The sequence below is a fragment of the Vicugna pacos genome, chromosome 11 (assembly GCF_048564905.1).
Source record: "Vicugna pacos chromosome 11, VicPac4, whole genome shotgun sequence".
NCBI classification, from domain to species: Eukaryota; Metazoa; Chordata; class Mammalia; order Artiodactyla; family Camelidae; genus Vicugna; species Vicugna pacos.
The window spans coordinates 12,299,088-12,321,201 of record NC_132997.1 but is presented as its reverse complement, the minus strand read 5'-3'; the positions used below and the strand labels follow the sequence as shown (position 1 = coordinate 12,321,201).

Here is a 22,114-nt window from a genome sequence, read left to right as displayed (position 1 = left end):
AACTAGGTGGATTTATGGGACTGTGTGCTCCTGTGGGGGCTGGGATATGTGTGTTTAAGTCCACATCTTCAGAAACTCGGCTAGAACCATAGCCACTGATTGCACAGTGGCAGAGGAAGGGAGGATTCCAGCCTCTGGTCCAGCTCGTGTGCAGCTCAGAAGTTCTTCCTCCTGTCCTGAAAATAACACCAGATCTGAGGGAGCTGCAAACCCACTGCTCTTCTTAGATCCCAGAAAACTGAGGGGGAAAGCTGCTCCCAACCCAGAGAGGTTGCAAAGGGAACAGCGGGCAGGCTTGGAGAGTCACAGCTCCCAAGGCAGAACCTGCTTTTGTAAGAATCCCGGGGGCAGGTAGATTTAACAGGTCCCTGAGGCCAGCAGGAGGCTCAGTGTGGGGAAATCAGAGTGTGACAACTCCAGGGGGCCAGTCAGAGGGGCCCCATGCTCTTTTTCATGTATTTTACATCCAGGACCGTGTCCTGTTCTCAGAATGAAGGTCAGAGGATAACTCCTCATGCTTCCTGCCTGGAAAGGAGAAAATAACTGTATTGAAATACACCCAGAACATTCCGTTTCATTGGGGGAAGTTGTTTATGGTTTGTTTGTTTTTTTAATGAGAAATAATTTTACCAGAGCCTAACCAACCTGGGAGAAGGGAAATCCCTTCTGTGTCACCCAAATTGGGGTGGGGGGAAAGAGACACACTTGTGGAGGTCACAGCTCAGGGCACAGGCTCAATGAGAACTAATCACAGGACTGCAGATGCCCTGCTCTGTCCCGCTCCCCCAACACCTTACCTCCATGTCAGTAGGGCCCGTGTGTAATAACAGGAGTAAAACTAAAAGAAGTAAATGTCTCAGGAGTGTCTAGGGAAAACCCAAAGACAGCGGGGAGATCAAAACAAGGACACACAGGCTGTTTTAGCCTCTCACACCAATAGCTGTAGCAAACTACACACAGCCCAGCCCCAGTAGATAAATAGACAACCTCACAGAAGAAATTATTTATTTTGGTTCTCTTACCCAGTGCATTCCATGGTGCATCCTCGCCTAGAATTGAGTGGAAGCAAGTCCATCTCAGAAGGGACATAACTGAAGAGGGATGGCTTCCCAGACTCTGAGGGGCAGAGAGAGCACCAGCCTGGGTTAGAGAAACGTGAGGGGTGGGGTAGGGTGTGGGCTGCCTTCTTCCCCAAATAAGGAACCTTCCTGAGGCCAGCACAGTAGGAGGGAGGGCCATGGGGTGGAAGCAGCCAGACTTCATCCTGAGAACTGATGGGATGCCTCAAAGGGACAATTCAGGTGCCCAAACTGGGCCCTGAGTGTGGGAGCCTGTCGGTCTGACTCAGAGCCCAGGACTGAGGTGGGCGCACAGCAGGCCGGTCTTACTTGGCCGGATCCATTTCACTTCTCCGAAGCCCTGTGTAAAACATGAAGCGTGGACGGCCTGGTGAGCACAGCTCTGCCCTCAAGACCGGTTTCAACTCCTCTCTTCCCAGAGAACAGCATCTCTGAACCCATCCTTGGTGACCTCACAGAGATCACCCTAGTGGCCCAGGCTAGTGACCGGGAACATGTACCTTCCTGCAGGCAACCCCTGACGTCCACTGATGCATCATGTACTGGCAAAGAGTGAGTCCCTGTGCATTGGTCTAACAGCAGAGACTCTGCCAAAGGCCCAAGAGGTGGTGTGTGGGACATGCAGGGGTGCAGGAGTGTAAGCAGTGCAAAAGTGTAACTGGTGACAGGGGTGCAGGGGCTGTGGAGGGCGCAGGCATTTCAGGGGATGTGGGGGTGGAGGGATGCAGAATTGCAGAGTGTAGCAGGGGTTCGGAGGTGCAGGGAGTGTAGGGATGCAGGGAGGTGCTCAGGGACGTGGCCAGGATTAGAAGGCAAGTGCACATCCTTGCTGTCAGCCTGACCCCGGGAGGCTATTGCAATGCTTTGGGGCGGCGGCGGCGGCGGCGGCGGCGGCGGTGGCGGTTGGGAGGCTGCCCGGGCAAGCCGGTCGATTTCTTCTCTTCCCTGCAGCCTGGCCTGGGGTGGGGCTTGGCCGGCGGAGATTCGCCAGATGTTGGACTCCAGGTAAGCTTGCTCCTGGGAGGTGGGGCGGTTAGGTCAGCGGGCGGCGGCAGCGGTAGAGGGGCGGAGCGGGGCTACCCCTGGCGAACGGGTGGAATAGCTGCCATTTCCCGGCTGCTGGGCCTGGGAGCGGCCTCTGCTTCCCCAGGTCGCCGGACACTCCTGTCCCACTCAGCTTGCTGAGTGCGGAGTGGGGGCGGGGCCGTTAAGGTGCGGGGCCCACGGGGGGAGGGGGGCTGCCGCGGGGGAGCCGGTCAATTCGCTCCGCTCTCCCCAGCGGCGGAGCGAGGGGCGGCTTCTGCTGCCCTAGAGGCGGGACGCGGTTCTCCAGAAGAGCTTGCTCCTGGGAGGCGGCGGCGGAGGCGGCAGGGGCAGGGGATGTGTTCCAGGGAGCTGCTCCATTTCTTCTCTCCCCCGCGGCCTGGCTTGGGGGCGACCTCTGCCGCCGGAGATTTGCCTGAGGTCCGACTCCACGTGAGCTTGCTCCTGGGAGATGGGTGCGGTGCGGTCAGGGGGCTGGTAAGGTGGTGGCTGCGGGCATAGGGAGGCTGCCCCGGAGGAGCTTGTGGATTAGCTCCATGTCTGCACCGCGTGGCCTGAAGGCGGCCTCTGCTGCTCCAGGTCCCGGGACACCCCTGTCCCACTTTGCCTGCTGGGGGCGGGAGGCAGGGTAGTCAGGGTGCAGGGGTGGCGGTGGTCGGCGGCCTGCAGCGGGGGAGCGGCCCATTTTCTCCCATCTTCCCCGCGTCTTGTCCTGGGGGCGGTCGCTGTTGCCCTGTGTTACGAGACGCGTGTATCCTAGTCGGCCTGACCCCGGGAGTTGGACTTGGTACTTTGGGGGTGGTGGCAGCAGCGGCAGGTTTTCCCATGGAGCTTGTCCATTTGCTCCCACTTCCCCCCGTGGTTTGCCCTGGGGGTGGTCTCTGTTGTCCCAAGTTCGCCGGACGTCCATCTCCAGGTCAGCCTGCTCCCTAGAGGAGGCCACTGTGAGGTCATGGGCAAGAGTGGTGGCTGCTGCGGGGGTAGGGGCTGCCTTGGGGAGCTGGTGGATTGGCTCCTGTCTCCCCGATGGCCTGGTGTGGGATTGGCCTCTCCTGCCCCAGATCACCAGACGCACCTGTCCCACTCAGCCTGCTGGGGGAGGGGCGCCCTGGGCGGTGACTTTAAGGTGCGGGGGTGGCGATGGCGGAAGTAGAAGACCTGCAGCGCGGAGCCTGACAATTTGCTCTCCTCTTCCCGACGACCAATCCTGGGGGCGTCCTCTGCTGCCCAAGAAGCCGGATGCCCGTCTCCAGGTCAGCTTGCTCCTGGGAGACGGGCCCGATGCGGTCGAGGGGCAGAAGCAGTTGCGAAGGCCGGCTGCCCCGCCTAATGGGGCCACTTCTTCTCCTCTCCCCTGACCTGGCCTGGGGACGTCCTCTCCGGCGCAAGATTCGCCTGACACCCCACACCCGGTCTGATTGCTCCTGGGAGGTGGGCGCAGTGAGATCAGGAGGTGGAGAGGACAGGGGGCTGCCACTGGAGAGCTGGAGGATAAGCACCAATCTCTCTGGAGGCCTGACGTGGGGGCGGCCTCTGCTGCCCCTCGTTCCCAGGTCACACTTCTTCGGGTCATATTTCCCCGGGGTTGCAGTAGGGTGCGGGGGCCGCGGGGTGTTGGCGGGGGTATGAAGCCTGCCGCTTGGGAGCAGGGGGTTTAGCTCCCATCTTTTCCGCAGCTTGGCCTGAGGGCAGCCTCTCTTGCTCCAGGTCGCAAAGCAGTTTCCCTGACAGCTTAGCCACCAGAGGTGGGCAGGATGGGCTGAGAGCGCTGAGGCAGCCGCCAAGGCAGCGACGGAGGGGGCTGTCCCTGGCCAGCTGATCAATTTGTTCCCATCTCAACATTTGCTGCCCCAGTTTCGCAGAACGCCCTTGTCCAGTTTATTCTTCTCCAGGGAGGTGGGCGCAGTGCATGCAGCCCGAGGTCTGGGCTCTCCCTTGGGAGGGGCAGAAATCTCTTGTTCTCCTTTGTCTTTATTCTTCAGCGAAGTGGTTACTGGACGCAATTCTTAATTCTGAGAAAGTGTATCCTGTGTTACGGAAGAGCTGCTGGACAGTGAGTTTTCTGGGTGGATTTTCATATCAGCTGATGTCCCAGGCAGGCAGGAAAGCTATTACTCAGAGCTTCTTAGTCTGGGGTTGGTGATGGCCCCGCCATCCTCACCATGCTTTTTAAAAATATGTTACTCCCCTCTTTTTCCTAGGTGACATTTTAGGTTATTGGGTCTCAGATTGCTGGCACACTCATCCCTGTTCTCAAACATTTTTAAACTTGGGTGAAGTGATAAGTAGGGGAAGATGATTTACTGAAAGGTAAGACTACTTAAATTCGCATTAAAGCTACATTCTGTCAATCTTTCTCAAATGATTTTTCTCTGATTCTAAGTCCACGACCTAGTGAATGTTGTACTCCTGTGTAAATCATTGATCTTCACATCACATTTCTTGAGTGGTCAACGAGATTTGTTAATTAGATTATTCCTGAAAGGAAAAGTTCAGGCTTTTCAGAATTCCTTGTCTGATGTCACCCAGGCAGTCACAGTAGAAGACAGAGCTGATATAAAAATCCCTCAGCTGCCTGAACTGCAAAGCTTCTGGGATTACTGATCCCTGAAATGCAGGTGACTCTTGATGATAATCTGGGGGATGGTTTATATGATCAGATTCTTCCAGTCCTATAAATGGGTTCCGTGGCCCCAGCCCTGGGAGAACTGGTCATAGGGGCCATATCGTGAGGGGTGGGATGGGAAGACAATGTGTAAGAGCTGGAATCACTGAGATTCCACACTCGCTAAACACAGACTCCAGAGCCTAATTGTTGTCAGGTTCTGTTCTGGATTTGAGAGTGTGTTCATACATGATTCTTGCCCTTCTGGAGTCACTGCCTGGATGGAAGTAACCTTTACATAGATCTGTGGAGGATGACATTTAAGTAGATAGGCTGTTATGGTTCTCAGTGTGCCCAGGCTTGCTCTTCCAGGCACTCGTGGGACTAACGAGAGTCATGTTATTCACTCATTCACTGATTTATTACCCTTGAATTGATCACTCGTCCCACAGTAAGTGAAAGTAGGTATCAGGAAGCTGAGTTTTGTCCCCTGTCCTATCACTGATTGTATCTGTCAGTCGGGCGCCCTGCGTATGCATTGTGAAATGGTGGTATTTCGTGCCCAATGGGGCAGCACTGTCAGTTCTGAGAATCAGGGGAGACACGTGGGTAGGACAGCACCCTGACACACATGGCACCCCCCACCCCTTGAGACAGAATTGTCGATGCTCAGGTGACCCGATGTAGACCGCGGTGCTAAACCTGAGCATGTTTAGTGATCCTGGTGGCTATGAAAATACAGACTACCAGTCGCTACCTCTGGAGACTCTGAGGGTGTGCACCCCAGAATTCTGCATTTTAAGAAGCACTTTAACGAATCCTGATGAAGAGATCTGAGTGTCCCACGGAGAAACACTGGTGTGCGAGACACCAATATTGAGAATTCTCAGGGAACGATGTCTTTTCAGGTTGGTCCAAGGGCCCTCACTTTAGACTTTTGCCTTGGGTTTAATTGTATGTGTTCAGAAGTGATGTCTTTCACTTCCAGTGCATGTCAGTATGCTCTGTGCAGGGATTTGCTCTCAGTAGATGGCAAAAACTGATTCTTCAGGTCACCGAGCTAAAGTGTGAACGATATTTTATTTTGGTTTTCTTTATAGCAATGCAGAGTCTCCCGAGAAGAGATTCAGACTGAACAGCTTTGTGTCAGACTTTGGAAGATGGCTGCTGCCCAAGGTGTTCTCTGGCAGTGCAATCACGAATCTAGGTCCCTCTTTCACTGCTACATCAATGGAGTGGACCACTTGGACAAGGCCAAAGCTGGTATCCCTACCATAGCCCTTTACAGTGATATTCCGCTCCAGGAAGCCATCAGAAGCAGCAGGTGGCCAGAGGAGGAGCCGAACAGACTCATGAAATGTGACATCCCCAACTTTATCAACACGGACCAGAACTCTTCCTTTGTGGAAAATGATTTCCTGATTTTGTAACTACCGATTGTTCTAGAAAATAAGCCAGTTGCCCAGAACTCACACAAAGACTTGAATTGAGAAACGTGCTTTGTCAGGTATCTTTCTGAAGATGCGAAGTCTGTCTTTGTATGGCAGGAAGCCCCCTTTCACAAAACTGAATGTGTTTGTGTCTGAGAGAGGGAAATGGAGACAGAAAGACGAAGAAGCAGAAGAGAGCCCCCTCAGAAGAGAGCTAGTTAAGGTGAGTTTTTGTGCCTTTAAAAAACATTTGGGGTTTTAGGGGGAACAAAGTATTTACACTGTCTTATTCTCCTCGTTGGAAACCTTGGCCCCGTCGTCAGAGTCAGCGGCCTTGAACGGGGGTTTCACGCTGCGTTTCATCTGGCGCTGCCACTTCCACGCTCTGCCTTTAGCACGTTGCTTTGCCTGTCAGGGTTGCCACCCTTTTAACTGTAAGGTGAGGAGTCTGGAGTGGATGATCCACCCCAACTCTGCTGTTTTGCAAATTTCTGATTTCGTATTCAGATGAGGCTGGGATACACCTAGAGCAGTATAAACCAGGCCCTACCTCCTGCCTATTGCTGGGGCATCCCTCAGGCCTGTGCCTTCTACTCAACCCTTTACTGATCCCAGCTTTTGTCAGGAGCCCAAGTGCCTACTGGGATGGCAGGGGACTTGTCTTTCGTGGTCACGGTGGCCAAGGATTCTATTGGTTGTTCTGAAACAACTCTTCCGAGATCCTCCACCCACCCCTGCTCAAACCTAATGACAGCCCTACGGTTCCTTTCCTAGGAGGAGGATCAATCCATGGTGCATTTTATGACAATCCTGTCCCCAGGAATGCACGGAAGTTTATCAGCTGAGTGAGGGGAGGTGCCTCTGTGTCCCTGTATCTCTGTCTGCTCACAGTTCGCGGCCACTGGCTACTGAACAAGAAAAGTGCTATTCACCATGTTGTGTGTTTTCCAAATGTGTAGGTGATGGTCTTGTGGCTCGTGCGTGGGCTTTGATTTGGGATGGTGAAGGGCTTATAAATACCTCATCAACATGTATTCGAGATGGCCTGTTGCCACACAGATTTGATTCATGAAGGCGTCAAGCCTGCACACTGGTTTGGAAACAACTTGGTTTTGATCATTCACACTGCATGCATGACTCGCTGCTAATCTCTGGGTGTTTTTTTCATTTCAGATTTATTCACTCCGTGTCTTGCTTAAGCTGAAAAATACATTTGTTTCACCAGAATATCCTCTGATTCTTTGTTTACACACATCCAGTTTTTTTAATTCCTTTAAAAATGATTCTGTGTTTATAATGCCTCCTAATTTCTATCATCTCTGTGTTGCCAGTGGCCTGAGACATGCACCAGATTTGATGCCGGAACTGTTCCACCAAAATAAATCCCTTTGTCGTAATATCTTTTGAGGAAAATATTATTCTTTAAGGCTCTAACAGTAAATCGTAGAACAAAGCATGGAACATTTCTTGTAGTTAATACATGTTCATGCAAAAAGAAATGATATTTTCATTAAACAATGTTGATTTTAATAACTTTTACAAATGTGAACATTATTATTCATAATTTAAGTAACCAGATAAAACCAGTTATTTATTATGAAGATTGAAAACTATTTACACAGTCTCTTAATTAGAAGTAGCTTTATTAGAAGACTGAAGGGTATTTAAAAGATGGAAAAATACCCATGATGACACCATCATTTTTATTAACTAAATATCAAGAACTGTGCAGGGTTAAGATTTAACCCTCTGCAAACTGCCAAGTTAGCATGAGGTAGTTTGTGGATGCTGCCAGAGGACAGGACACTCCCCCAGGATCAGAGACAAAGGACTTCCAGCCAGCACAGCAGGCAGCCTGTGGTTCAAGTTCATATTGGTTCCTGAGTTCCTTTCCTATTGCTGTTGTAACAAAGGACCACAGACTCAGTGGCTTAAAGCAATACACATTCATCTTCCCACTGTTCTAGGGTGCAGAAGTGCAAGGTCAATGTCAGTTGCTTAAACCAACGAGTGGCCAAGGCTAAGTTCCACACCGAGGCTCTTGGGAGGGATTCGTCTTCCTACCTTTCCCAGCTTGCAGAGGTGCTCACACTCCTTGGCCCAGGGCCCTGTGTCACTGTGACCTCTGCTGCCACTTTACATCCCTGTCTCTGACTATATAGATATAGAGGAAGAGTCTTCTACATCTGGTATGGACCCTTTTTCCTAAATGGACATTGTATCCCTATTTATGTGCAGATGAAAACCCCTTCCCTCCAGGGTGCGGTGGCATCAGCTCACAAGATGACCACTCTGGGCTTTAAGTGTCCTCTTTGTTTTGTCATCAGGGAACTTCTCTCTCCATAGTTAGCTCTGTATTACATTGTTGTTATATTTTACCCGGAATTACTGAAAGTTTTACTTAAAAGAGATCCTGATTAGCTCTGTTTACCTGTTTCCAGAGCTGAAAGCTTCAGTTCTAGAGTATCTGTTTGATTTTTCTTAAAAATACATTCCAGTATATTTCTCTGGTGAAAGTCTCTACCCTGTTATCTATTCTCCCATCATTTCCTTATTTTCTTGAATATATTAAAAGTATTTTATAGCCTTTATTGGTAGCTCTGATGCCTACATCACCTGGGGGTTTGCATCCTTTGTCTAATGCTCCTTATTCTCATGTTATCTGTCATATAGTCTGGACATGTTGCATGTCTAGAAATTCTTTATTACATGGCAGACATTGCAAATGAAAAATCCATGTTATCTTCCGTGAGAGCTTTTCTACCTTCCCGTTAGGCAGACAGTGTGAGGGACTGATCATGTCACTCCAATCAGGCGCTGAGGTGGATCAGGACTAAAGTGCCTTTTTTCTTAAAACAGCTTTGAGGTATACTTGGCAAAATAATTTTCACACGTTTAAAGTGTACAGCTTAATATGTTTTGACATAAGAATATCCCCAAGAAACCGTGACCACACTCAAGACAGTGAACATACCCATCACCGACAAAGCTTCTCTCCTGCTTTTTGTTGTCCCTCCCTCCCTCCCCGTCTCTTCCCCTGGGAACCATTGATCTGTTTTCTATCACAACATATTGGTTTGCATTTTCAAGATCCTTATATGAATGGATTCATGCATTATCTACTCTATGTTGTCTGACTTCTTTCATTCAGTGTAATTATTTTGAGAATCATCTGTGTTGCTGTATTAATAGCTTATTTGTCTTATAGTAGAGTATTGTTTAGTGCTGAGTTATTACTGAAGTGTTTAATGTGAGCAGTGTTTGTATAGACCATCATTTCTTTCTGCATTTACTTCTTGATGGATGCATGGGTTATTTACAACTTGAGCTGTTATAAATAAAATAGCAGTGAATATTTGGTTACAAGTCTTTGTATGGACATATGAGTTTCCTTTCAAAGCACCAGATGAGGAATGTCTGGGTTATATGATACATAGGTGTTTACCTTTTTAAAAGAATCTGTTAAAGACTTTTCTAAAATGGTTGTACTATTGTAAATTCCTCGTGGTGTGTATCAGTTCTGGTTGCTCTACTTCCTTGCCAGCACCTTGTAAGGTCAGTCTTTCTAATCGTATTCTTTCTAGTATATATGTGAACTAGTATCTTACTGTGGCTTTTAAAAGTATTTCTCTAATGACTAATGACATCTTTAATCAGCATCTTTTCATATGCTTATTATCCATCTGGATATCTTTACTGAAGTGTGTTTTCTGGCCTCATTCATTCATTCAGGTGTTTGAATTATTATTGAATTTTGAGACCTCTTTATTCTGGATCAGATACAAAGAGAGACCTTTATCAGATTTATGATCTGCAAATAGCTTCTGTCTATGGCTTGTCTTTTCATTTGCTTAGCAGTGTTTAGAAGAGCTTTGAAGAGTCTTCATGTTGACAAAGTTCACTCTATCAGTTTCTTTTTAAAATAGATGATACTTTTGGTGTCATAGCAAAGAAATATTTGCCAAACCCAAGGCCGTAAAGCTTAAGCCTATGCTTGTTCTCCTAGCTGTTTTATAGTTTTAGATTTCCTATTAAGATCTATGATCCATTTTGAGGTAAATTTTGTATATTTTGTGAGGTGTGGATCAAAGTTCATTTTTTTTGTGTGTATCACTATCTAATTGTTCCAGCACTACATGTTGAAAAGACCCTTTCTCCACAGCATCCTTTTTGAGAATCAATTGTCTGTATAAGTGTTGGTTTAGTTCTGAACATTCTATTGTGTTCCATTATTCTATTTTCCTGTTTTACACCAACACCATAATTTCTGATTACTGTAGCTTTATAAAATAAAGTCTGAAAATCAGATAGTGCAAGTCTTCCAACTTTGTTTTTCTTGTTCAAAGTTGTTTTGGATATTTGGATCCTTTGAATTTTTATATGAATTTTAGAATAAGTTTTTAAATTCCTTACATCCTGTTCTGCCAAAATTCCACCCATGTCTTTGGCCGTCTCCAAAGCCACATTTTCTGAAGAAGTCTCTCTACATCCCAGGTGAAAGGAATTTCACTTTTGTCTGTGCTCAAATCACATTTGATAATATTTGATTACATTTAATCATATTTGGCTATATGTACTTGTCTGATCTTTCCAGCCATATAGTAAATCTCAAAAGATTAGGAATCTTGACTTGGTTCCCTCTGTGTGCTGAGAAACTAGTTCTATGCTTTGCAGGAGTGAGCCCTGCAGTAAGAGGTATCTGCAGCACACATCTAGCTCATTGCTTGAATATTGTCAAGGAATTCTGCAGATTTAGAATTGTTTATTGATTGTTGTCTCCAAGACGGCTCAGTCTTTTTTATTTCTATTGCTACTGCTGCAGTGTCAAAGAACAATGGGCTAATTATTTTCCAAATATCAAATCATACTCTAATTGTGTTGTCACGCAAGTTATGTGCTGCTGTGTCTTAACAACCTGCTTAGTGTTCACAGGCTCCTTCACTCATGGAACATTTGTGAGAATGTCATATCCTTAGAGATAGCAATGCTGACTTTGGCGACCTGAGCAGCAGTATCTGAACTCACTCCTGCTGTTTTTCCAGTGTCCCCTCTAGCCCTCCTCCAGCCCTCCATGGGGGGCCCTGCAGTTCTGCCCTAGGAAAGCCTGTTGCTTCTCAGGAAGACTTCCCTACGAAACATAATCATGTCCTTCTTGTGGGGACATTCAGTCCAGAGACCTGAAAGCAGGGGAAAATGTTTAGCCTGCTTTTGGTAGAACCTAAATTCTTCCATATTTGTTAGAAGCAATTTCAATGAGGAAACTGTTTTGGCATCTAACAAATCAGCATAAATGACTGATGAGGAAGATCAGCTTCCCCATCCCACTCAGTCATCATGTTGATGTGACACTCACATTGGCAAACATTTTCTCCTATGAGCAACGTAAAGTTCAAGACGTTATGAATGGCTTTTTGTTTTTATTTCTTAGACTTTCCACATTCATTGTGTCTCGTGAGATTATATGAATCCTGCTTATTGTCAGCCCAGCACTAAACTTTTTAAAAGGATCACGTGTTTAAAAGGCTAGTGGGCAATTTTTTAGAAGACAGAAATCCTTAGATTTTGGTCCTAGAGTTGAATCTTGGTTAGTGGTGAATGAAAATTCCCGTTAAAATTTTAAATTCAGTGATATAAAGTCTTAAAAGTAGTTAAATATTAGTCAATTTCATTAAACACTATAAGAGTTATTTACCTTTAAGCCTGTTTCTGGGGCAATTTTGCAATGATTCCCTCCCTTTATCGATTCCCTCTTTATCAGAATCCTTGAGAGGCCCCTGTCATCATTGTCACTATCGTCATCATCATCATGGAACTGATTCTTCTGGATGATTCTAGGAAAATAAAGAGATGGACGGGATTATGAGTAGGACAGTGTGTGCATATAGAATAAGAACAGCTGTCAGACATTAGATGCAAGATACCCATTTCATTTAGAGAAGAATGTGGTCATGAAATCCTGATGTGGTGAATGAAGGAAGCGGTGGGAACAGGATAGTCAATGGAAAGGAGGAGGAAGTGAGTGAAGTTGAGAGCATAGGTCCTTGGTTAGTTGATCAGCACATTGGTGAGAATGAGAGGAGTGTGATGGCAGAATCATGTCCCTCCCCGGCCACAGGGTAGCCACCTGTGACATGTTACTGTACATGGCAAAAGGGTTGACAGATATTTTAGGATAAAAATCTTAGAGGATTTCTGTCTCCTAAATTGTCTATTAGTTAGCCTTTTAAACCCATGATACATTATTAAAGATTAGTGCAGGGGCACAAATAAAAAGGATTCATATAATCTCACCAGACATACTGAATGTAGAAAGGATAAGGAAGAAAAACAAAAAGGCACTTATAAGTGCCTTGAACCATAAATTGCTCATGAGAGAAAATGTTACACAAGGTGAATGTCACAGCCACATACATACTGACTGAGTGGGATGGGACAAGGGGATCCTGAGATGAGACAATAGGGTGAGTAGCCCGGATTGTCCAGGTGGGCCCAATGTAATCACAGGTGTCCTTAAAATGGAGGATATTTCCCAGCTGAGTTTAAAATCAGAGGGAGGTGTAGCGATGGAGCAATGTTCAGAAAGGCTGCTGACCATGAAAATGGAGGAAGTTGAGGGGCACAAGCTATGGAAGGTGGGTGACCTCTGTAAACTGGGGGGAAAAAAAAGGAAACATTCTCTTCTAGACCCTCTAGAAGGAAGGAACCCTGCTGGTACCTTGAATTTAGCCCAATGAGAACTGTGTTGGATCTCTGACCTACACAGCCATAAGCTGAAAATTCTGTGCTAGTTTAAGCTATTAAGCTTATGGGAATTTGTTACAGTGGTAATAGGAAAATAACATAGTGAGCGGTAGTGTAAGGGATTAAAGGTGTAGGATCGGGTGTGGAGAGAATTCTGACATTTACACCTAAAAAACAACCAGGTGAAGTGGGAAGGTGATTTAAGGAAGACCTACCTGGCAGGGCTGTCAAGCAGACTGGAGCGAGCGAAGCCTTGGAGTTAGAGGAATCAATTAAACCTCTACAAGGAAAATAAGAAATAAAATGTAACAGGGCTTCAGTGTTAGTAGATGTAGGAATGGAAATGGGTAGAGAGATATAAACATTATTTTGAAATTAGCTACAGGTTTGATGACTGCATGTTTGGGAGAGTTAGCCGATGTGTGGATTGAATGCATCCCCTCAAAATCCATCTGTCGATACCTCATCTCCCAGGGTGATGGTACAGGGAGGCGGGGCCTTTGCGAGGTGATTAGTAGGATAAAATGAGGTCATGAGAGTAGAGCCCTCATGAATGGTATTAGTGTTCTTATACAGGGCCCCAAAGTGCTTGCTTCTCTCTCCTCTCTGGGCCATGAAGATAGTGGGAAGACAGCCATCTTCGAGCTGGCAATCCTCTCCCAGATACATTGACCTTGAAAGCCTCAGCCTCCAAACCGTAAGGAATATGCTGGTTGTTTAAGCCACCCGACCCACGGTAATTTGTTACAGAATCCCAGACTGACGAAGACAGTGGAGAATGCCACTGCGTTTGGCACTGATTGCCTGGAGAATGCTGAAACCCAGGGAAGTGGGCAGCACAGACGTTTACTCATTTAATCCTGCCAACACTGTAGGGGATAGAGTCAACATATTCCTCGCTATTTAAAAGGTAAGGAAAAAGAGGCACAAATAATAACAACGACAACGACAACAACAACAACAATAACAATAATTTGTCCAAGATTCACACAGAACTCCCTGGAGGGAGAGTGAGAATTAATACTTATGCAGGCTGGCCCCAGAGCCCCTGCTCATAACTAATAAGTCAGATCACCTTGCTTATTGGGATCAGTTTTTTCAACTGTGATATGAGTGTACTGTGTCCAGTAACTTATAATTTCAAAATACCTCACTGTAAGGGAATCATTAGTTGCAGGCATTACAAACCACAGAAAGCTAGACATACAAAAATAACTTGTTAGGGCAAGATAACCAATAATGTTTTTAAATATTATACCTGCTGACCCTTTGCAATAAAGTGTTTATTTATAATTCTGTCTGGCTACAGAATAACATCATAATCCTGCATGTGGCTGGTGGCTCCCGTGTTGGACAGCACGGGTCTAGAGAATTTAAATAACTTGCCCAGCCTTGCCCAGGAAGCTCGTGGTGGGATCAGAACTATAGTCTGGGACTGTTCCTTCCTATCCAACAAGTCCCTCATGGAAGTTTAGAAGCTTCTCCTTTGGTGCCCAGATGTCTATCCGTACTTATGACATCTTGTCAGGTGCCCCGGCCTGCTCCTGAACATCAGCCAGAACCCACTTCTGCTCTTTTTTGGCGAGGTAATACCTTCTAGCAACTTTCATTACCTTCTTGGCATCAGTTCTTACCTGGAAGGGTAGTGGCTAGAGATGGAAATGTGTCCACATGACAGGTTTTTCAAAAATATAGTAGGAGTGGTCAAGAGAAGAAAACCTCAGGAATACGAGTGGAAGCATGTCATTTAATATACCAAATGCGTACTTTCAATGTATGTTTGTGTTTCCGAGTCCAGGCTTGTTCTACTCGTGTATTACAGGCCAACACATCAGGAGACAAGGATTTGGGGCAAGAAAGAGCGGCTTAAATTTGTAAAGCCAGCGGAGAAGATGGTAGACCAATGTCCTGGAGAACCATCATCCCAAATCTGAATTCAGGCTCTTATATTAAAAAGGGGAAGCGGGAATGCTTGGTTGTTGCAAACTTGGTGTATGAATTCTTTGTTGTTAGAATCCTTTGTTCTTGCAGCTCTTCACCTGGGTCAGATCCATGTAAACCTCCAACAAGCAAATGTTATTTTCTATTCTGTATCTTGTTATCTTTATACGAATGGAAAAGTGTTAATATCCTTCAAAGTCAGAGCCTTGAGAATAGGGTCTCCTGTATATTTCAGGATCTAGGCTACATTGTTTCACAAAAGGTGCAGAAACAACAAGACTAAGCCTAGGACACAGGGCACAGGGTTAAAGTCAAAGGAACAGATCTAATATGGAGTCAGATTTCTTCTTTCCTATTTCAGTAGTGCCATGGGGAAGGCACTTTGGGCAGCTTTCTGTAGGGTCCTGGAGGCTTTCTCTCTCAGCCTCTGTGCACCTCTATTGAAAACCGGTCATCGCTATTGGCCTGCTGGAAAACCACTCCGCCTGTTTTGCCCTGAAGTTGTGTTCTGTTTATAACTCATCTCTACTCCTTGGAAAACAACTCAATAAAGACTCAGTTGGTTTTCCACCAGCCCTGGGCAGGGGTGAGGGATAGCATGTTATTATTTTATAAAAAAATATATAAAAGAAGTTTTAAGACAACACTGGACACATAGGAGAGAGACAAATAATGCTTCCTGGCTTAAATCAAAAGTGATGACTCAGTGAGTCTATGGCTGCTGTATTTGCTGAGCTAGTTACTCCTTTGCTCCATTACACATTTATTTTAACTGAAAAAGAAATATATGCATATGGATAAAAAAATTCAAACAGAGCAAAGAATACTCAAGTGAAAGAACTTTTCCCTCATCCTCTGTTCCTACACGCCTCCCTGGAGATGCCAATGTTTACAATCCTTTGTGTGCTTTTCCAGATATGCTATGCACGTTCCCACCAATGTATGTAAATTCCTTTAAAGTTTTACTTATTTTTAACTTAAAGGGACTTAAATCCTCAAGTGGCTTCTGCCACAGTAATAGAAAAGAAGAAATCTGACTCCATATTAGATCTGTTCCTTTGACTTTAACCCTGTGCTCTGTCTCCTAGGCTTCATCTTGCTTGTAAAACAATGTTGCCTAGAGCCTAAAATATACAGGAGAGCCTATTCGGAAGGCTCTGACCTTTAAGGGTATTTAACACTTTTCCAATCATATAAAGATAACAAGTTGCAGAATAGAAAATAACGTTTGTTTTGTTGGAGGTTTACAGGGATCTGACCCAGGGAGATAGCTGCAAGAACAAAGGATTCTAACCAGAAGGAATTCCTACACCAAGAAGTTTGCAAAAACCAAGCACATAGGAAAGCAGCCTGAATTCTGACTTGGGGAGATGGTTTTCTAGGACATTAGTTTGCCATCTAGGTCTACAGAAACTTGCTATTCCATGCCCCAACACTTGGTCTCCCAACTTACTGGCCTGTCCTGCACTGAGGAGAATGAATTTGGACTCAATAACACTTCTACCTACCTAGCAAGCTGGGTACTGGGACTGAGGGCAGCTCTCCCACACACAGGGGCCTAAGGTGAGCCCTTGATTATTCCCAGAGGTTGGGGTGTGGTTTACCCAGGAGGGATGGGGACTATACACCAACACTCAGGCAGTCTGCTCCTTCTGGGGCTCTGACATTTTACCTCCCGCTCCCTGCCAGCCCAACACTTGGGACAGTGGAGCTAAGGCAGAGATCGTGCCTGCCTGTTTCCCAGCGTGTAAAAGGGGAACATGTACTCTTCCCAAGGTAGTTCTGAGAAACAACACCTGCGGGTGCTTGGTTCCCGGAGCAACAGTAAACCTAGCTCCTTGTGGGGGCAACGGGTGTGATACCCGTAGGGTTTCTGCAGAGACCTTAGCTGGAGGGCTGGGCCAGGGACGTAAAATATGAGCTGTGGGCAATGACGGGTTAGAGAAGGGTGTATAGGCAGGACTGCTGCCTCCTTCGGGATGCCCCAAGAGGTAAAACGCTTTCTCCCCATCTCTGCTACTCCCCTCCCAATTCCAGATAACTGCCTTCTCTCTGCTCCTCCTGTCCATGTGTCTCCCTCCACTTTTCCCCTCCTCCCCTCCTCCTCCCCTCTTCTCCCTCCCTCGGTTCCCCTTCTCTCTCAGGACCCAGAGCAGATCGATGGCCCTCCTGCGCATGCGCAGTCGCTGCCAGCTGGACCGCGGTTTGGAAGCTCCAGCTCCGAGCCGGGGATCGGCCCCAATGGCTTCTCAGCTCTGTCGCCCTGTAGGCCTTTGGCTCCTGCCTGGGGCCGGGGCCTCTGGCTGTGGAAGTGCAAGGTGAGGGGATATCGGGAAAGGGGTGAGGCGGCTGCGGGAGGGCGGTCGGCGTGTCACAGCCCCCCAGGGCGCCAGTCAGCGTGTGTTCAGCTGGATTGCTCGGGCCAGGCCCCTCTGCCCGCGCCACCTGCCCTGGCGCACCGGCCACAGCTGCCCAGGGCCAGGTGTGCCCCTGCCGCCTCTTGACCCAGCCGGGCTCCCCTCAGTCCGCGGCTGGCGTCCCCTTCCCCTCTCCCTCCCTCGAGTCCTCTCCTCCCGGGCTTCCTCTCCTTGGCCGCCGACCCGTCCCCACCACTGGGCGGGCTGTGTCCCGGGCGGGCGGGGTCTGCACACCCGGACGGGGCGGGCGGCTTGGGCTGGGGCTGGGGCTGGCCTCCGAGCGGGGCTGCAGCCCGCGTCCCCCACCCCGCTCTCCCTGCCCCGCGACCCCGGGGCTGCCTTCCTCTCCCTTTCCCGATCCCTGAGGTCAAGATTAGCGGCGTGGGCGCTGCTCCCTGGGCTGAGAGCCCGCGGCGGTAATGCCCAGCTTCTCCTGGTGGAGTCGGGAAAATGGAGCAGCAGTGCTGAGGGAGCTTCTGTCTCCTTGATCAGTATTTCTGCCCCAGGTAAGTACCTTGAACTCTTTCAGGTGTTATGATGGCGGTGCTTGTTGATGTAACGTGTTTTTATACTGAGAGGAATTACAGTGGTGAAAGCAGGGCTTTGTTCAGTTAAAAATGAGCTGAAGGCATGAGGCTGTCTCATCCTCCATCCTTCACTCTCCCAGGGTGAAACGTGAGACCGTTGATCTTAAAAAGATACTTATAGTCCCTAACTAGTCCAGCCCAGCTATTGTGTGTTAACAGGAACAGCACAACCCGAGGCGTTGGAGACCCAGTGACACTGCACTACTAAAGAGCTCCTGGCAAAATCTGGTTTGTTTTGTTTTGTTTTGTTTTTCTTTGTTTTTCTTAAATTGTGGGACAGACTAGTAGTATAGAGGGAAAAATAATTGGCAAGAAGGATTTTTTCATATAACAGCTTTATTGTGATATTGTTCACACACCATGAAGTCCACCCACTTAAATGTTACAATTCAGCAGCTTTTAGCATATTCACATTTGTGCAACCATTATTATTCCAGAACGTTTTCATCACATCAGAAAGACCAGTTGAAATGCATGACCTATCCACCCCTTCCCAGTGGTGGTTCTAAAGAAGTTTCTTGGCTGTTCCTGACCATAAATTAACTTGTTACATTCCATGAAATATCTAGGAGGAATTCTAATCAGAATTGCAATGAATCTGTCTATCAAAGCAGGAAGAATTAATGTCTTTATGGCATAAACTTCTACACATGAATATATCTGGGACCCTATCTTTTCATCTATCCAGAGCCATGCCTATGGGAAATCCTCATTAATTCTTGGGTTTGTGAATGATGAGGCTCAATACATCATTAGATGCAACTGTAGCCTTTCACTGAAGAGAAAAGTAACCTCGTAGAAGCCAAGTGATTCTCTGATGGTTAGAATGAGTGACCGCCAGTGCTGGAGTGTTCGAGTGGACTTGGTGCTTGCAGAGTTCTCCACCACCTACAGCTAAGGGGATTACCGTGTTCTTTTACTTTTTTTTATGGCGTTGCTTTTATTTTTACTTATTATATAAAATTATTTTTTATTGAAGTGTAGTCAATTTACCATGTTAGCTTCAGATGTACAGCAGAGATTCAGTTATAAGCTTATGCATATGTTTATAAATGTTTTTCAGATTGTTTTTAGTACAACTCATTACAAGTAATTGAAAATAGTACCCTGTGCTATATAGTAGGTCCTTGTCATTTATTTTATATTTATTAATGTGTATCTGTTAATCCTCCCTTTCCTGCCTGCTAACAACAGTTTGCTTTCTATGTCCATGAGTCTATTTCTAGCAGCACCGTTTTTGCTAGCAATATATGCTGGTTGGCTCTTTTCTGTTTCAGTAATTCCATCTTATGTGTGGGCGTTTTTCTTCTGGTGGGCCTGTGTGTGGTGTGCACACGTGATAATAGAGATCTGTATTTGGGAGGACTCCAGGCCTTGTGTAGTCCCTCGTATGGAGCGCCCACTGAACTGATGCTTGAACTTGGAAGAAAACAGTAAAAGTTGGAATTTCCACCATGGTTGAGACTTCCAGGTTTCTATAACCTGTTTAGCCCACCTAAATTTTGGCTGCACCCATACTGGATAATTTGGTGGAACTTCATGGTATGGTGGTATAGAGACAGGGCCTTGTATGCTTCTTCTCTTTCCTTTTTCTAACAGTCATTCTCCTGGGCCTTCCAGGTACTCCCCCAGAAGGGCCCAGGGCTGGCTTGGTGCTGCACTTAGGCAATATTTGTTAATAAGTCCCTTTCCTCATCTCTTCTGAGCCTCCATTTCCTTCTCTGCACAATGAGGGCTTAGACTAGATAAGTGCTTTTCAGTTTCTTTTAAAGCCATGTTTCCTTTGAGAAACAGAAAATGCAAATCTCTCCTCCCATCCCAACCCTTTAGATTTTGACACGTCCTCCAAGGAGTCACATAGCTCTTTGTGGTAAATTGATGTGATTGTGATTCCACGTGGCACAGAAAAGACTCTTCAGAGATTGATTGCAGGGAGAGGGCAGGAAAGGGGCAGTAAGTCACACTTTCTTGTGTGAGCACTGGAGCAAAGGCTTGGGTTTAAATACGGTGTCTGATGTGGCATCTCTCTAATCTTGCACAATGTGATAAACCTCTATCCCTAGTTTCTTAATGTGTCAAGTTGGGGTGGTAATATTTTAAGGCTTTTGTGAAACATTATACACATAAGCCATTTGTGTCTCTGTAGATACAAGACCTGCTAGAGAGTCGGAATTTCTTTAAAAATACATATATATTGTCCACAGCACTCTGTCTGTGTGTATTTTGAAGTTCCTGGAGGGTGAGGGTTGAGTGTAATGTCCATTGTGGGACAGGTGGCCCATGGGTCTGTGTGCCTCAGATTTCCCCCTCCTCCCCAGTCCTCTTCCTCTCAGTCCAGGATGAAGTTCCCTAGTAGATTTACACAGAGGTCTTGTGGAAATGGCTCTTCATTTTATTGTTTCACCAAGAAGGGCTGCCATCATGATCTCTGTGGCCAGGTTTTGGTGACCTGAAGGCTATGCAATTGGGGATTTCTATTTAATAAAAAGAAAAAAAAATTACAAATACAAAATTAGACCTAGGTTGGTGGCAAGGGCTTTTGAAAGTGGGGACCATTAGCTTTGTTAGCTTCAGGTGCAGTGGCCTCTGGCCACAAGGACACATCCTCATGCTCTGAAGTTGGAGGGACCAGTGGGTTCAGTGGGAATATTTACTGAGTGCATCTCATGGGCTGCGCATTGTCTTAATTGTACTGTGTGTTCCTTATTTGAGACAGTGAGCTCATTTAAACACAATAGCCTCTTTAAAATATTAGACTTTTTATTTTTAGATGTAATGTAGATTCCCATGTAGTTGTAAGAGATAATATGGAGAGGGCCTATGGGCTCTTTGCCCAATTTTCTTTAATGGTTCCATCTTGCAAAGTTGGGGTACTATTCATTCGTGACTCACTAATCCTTTTAGGTTTGTGTTATTGCCCTCATTTCTATTTATGAATAAACTGGTGTTTAGAGAAGCACACAGGTCTGCCCAGGTCAACCACGTGGTTAGTGTAGATTTGGGTGGAATGTGGGCTTGGCATTTCCAAGCAATACCATTATGATGGTCTGTGGCAGGGAGCAGCATTCATTTTGCTTGTTTATTCATTCATTCAACAAACATTTATTGAATAAACTCTGTGGTTCAGATGCTTTCATAGGGTTATCTGATTCTTCAGCAGTATGGAGAATCAGGTAATATTTTCTTTTTTTTTTTAATATGAGAAAAATATCTCTGAGAGGTTATAACCTCCCCAAAGGAAAAATAGCTCATAAATGAGGGATAGTACACTTGTACAGTTCCTTCTTCTTATGCAGGTGGTACCCTAGGCATTTTACATCTGCATAATTCCATAATCCAGATATATTCTTGTAAGGCAAGGAGTTTTTTTTTAATTGAATTATAGTCAAGTTTACAATGTTGTGTCAATTGCAAGGTGGGTTTTTTTTTTGAATTTTGAATTGAGAAAATATTTTTTGAGGGGGTTAATTAAGTTTATTTATTTGTTTCATTGTTCTAAAATGAGGTACTGAGGATTGAGCCTAGGTCCTTGAACATGCTAAGCACATGCTCTACCACTGAACTGTACCCTCCTCCCCAAAGCAAGTTTTCTTACCCATTATTCTGCACCTTAGGAGTTCAAATAAATTGGAGTTGAAATCCAGATATTTTGATCCTACTATGGTTCTTTGCATTATATCCTGCTGAGGGGTGGGGAAGCAGTTCCTTTATTCATTCCTTTATTCAGCAGTTTTGAGCACCGACTGCATCAGGGCCTGCCTAGGTGGTTGGAAACAGAAAACAAGAAATGACCCTTTTCTGCAGGGGATGGAAGCCTAGACCAAAAGCTGGGCAATGTGATCTGAGCTTCAGTAGCCATGTGCAGACGCTGAGGACAAACTTATCCACGATTTGCTTGGACTTCCCTTGCCTTCTGGCTGGTGCACACCAGGTCGCTGCAACCCAGTGAGGCCCGCAGCCCACAGCACAGTATGTACATCGATTTACCCTCCCTTCTCGGCAGGGACTGCAACATGAGCGCCCCTGACTACGTGCAGTGTGCTGAGGACCACCAGACTCTCCCCGTTGTCGTCCAACCCGTGGGGATCATCTTAGAGAATTTCTTTTGCATCTATAATGGAATCTCCTTGGTGAGCCAAATCAGCCCGTGCGGCTCCCAGTGGGCACTCTGTATCTACTATAGGTATCACTATGTGCCCGAGAATGGATGGAGTGACTCCCAGACCCACCGCAATGTCGTGGGCCTTGTCACCATTACCAACTGCCTCTT

The 22,114-nt window shown here is 46.4% G+C and overlaps 1 protein-coding gene and 1 long non-coding RNA gene across 3 annotated transcripts in view; both read left to right on the top strand.

Moving 5' to 3' along the window:
- Positions 1-2,410: 2,410 nt before the first annotated feature.
- LOC140699639 (uncharacterized) lies at positions 2,411-6,103 on the top strand. Of its 2 annotated transcripts, none has more exons than XR_012077879.1 (3): positions 2,411-2,555; positions 4,325-4,433; positions 5,829-6,103. It is a non-coding gene; the product is annotated as an uncharacterized lncRNA (long non-coding RNA). The 2 variants fall into 2 exon arrangements; XR_012077880.1 differs by having other exon boundaries at positions 2,473-2,543.
- A 53-nt stretch (positions 6,104-6,156) lies between these two features.
- LOC140699628 (trafficking protein particle complex subunit 9-like) overlaps positions 6,157-22,114 on the top strand; it is a 217,159-nt gene continuing 201,201 nt past the window's right edge. The window contains exons 1-3 of the mRNA XM_072972260.1: positions 6,157-6,381; positions 13,650-13,809; positions 16,985-17,158. Of these exons, the coding sequence (XP_072828361.1) occupies positions 17,001-17,158 (158 nt within the window). The 5' untranslated portion in view covers positions 6,157-6,381; positions 13,650-13,809; positions 16,985-17,000. The remainder of the gene's footprint in view (positions 6,382-13,649; positions 13,810-16,984; positions 17,159-22,114) is intronic.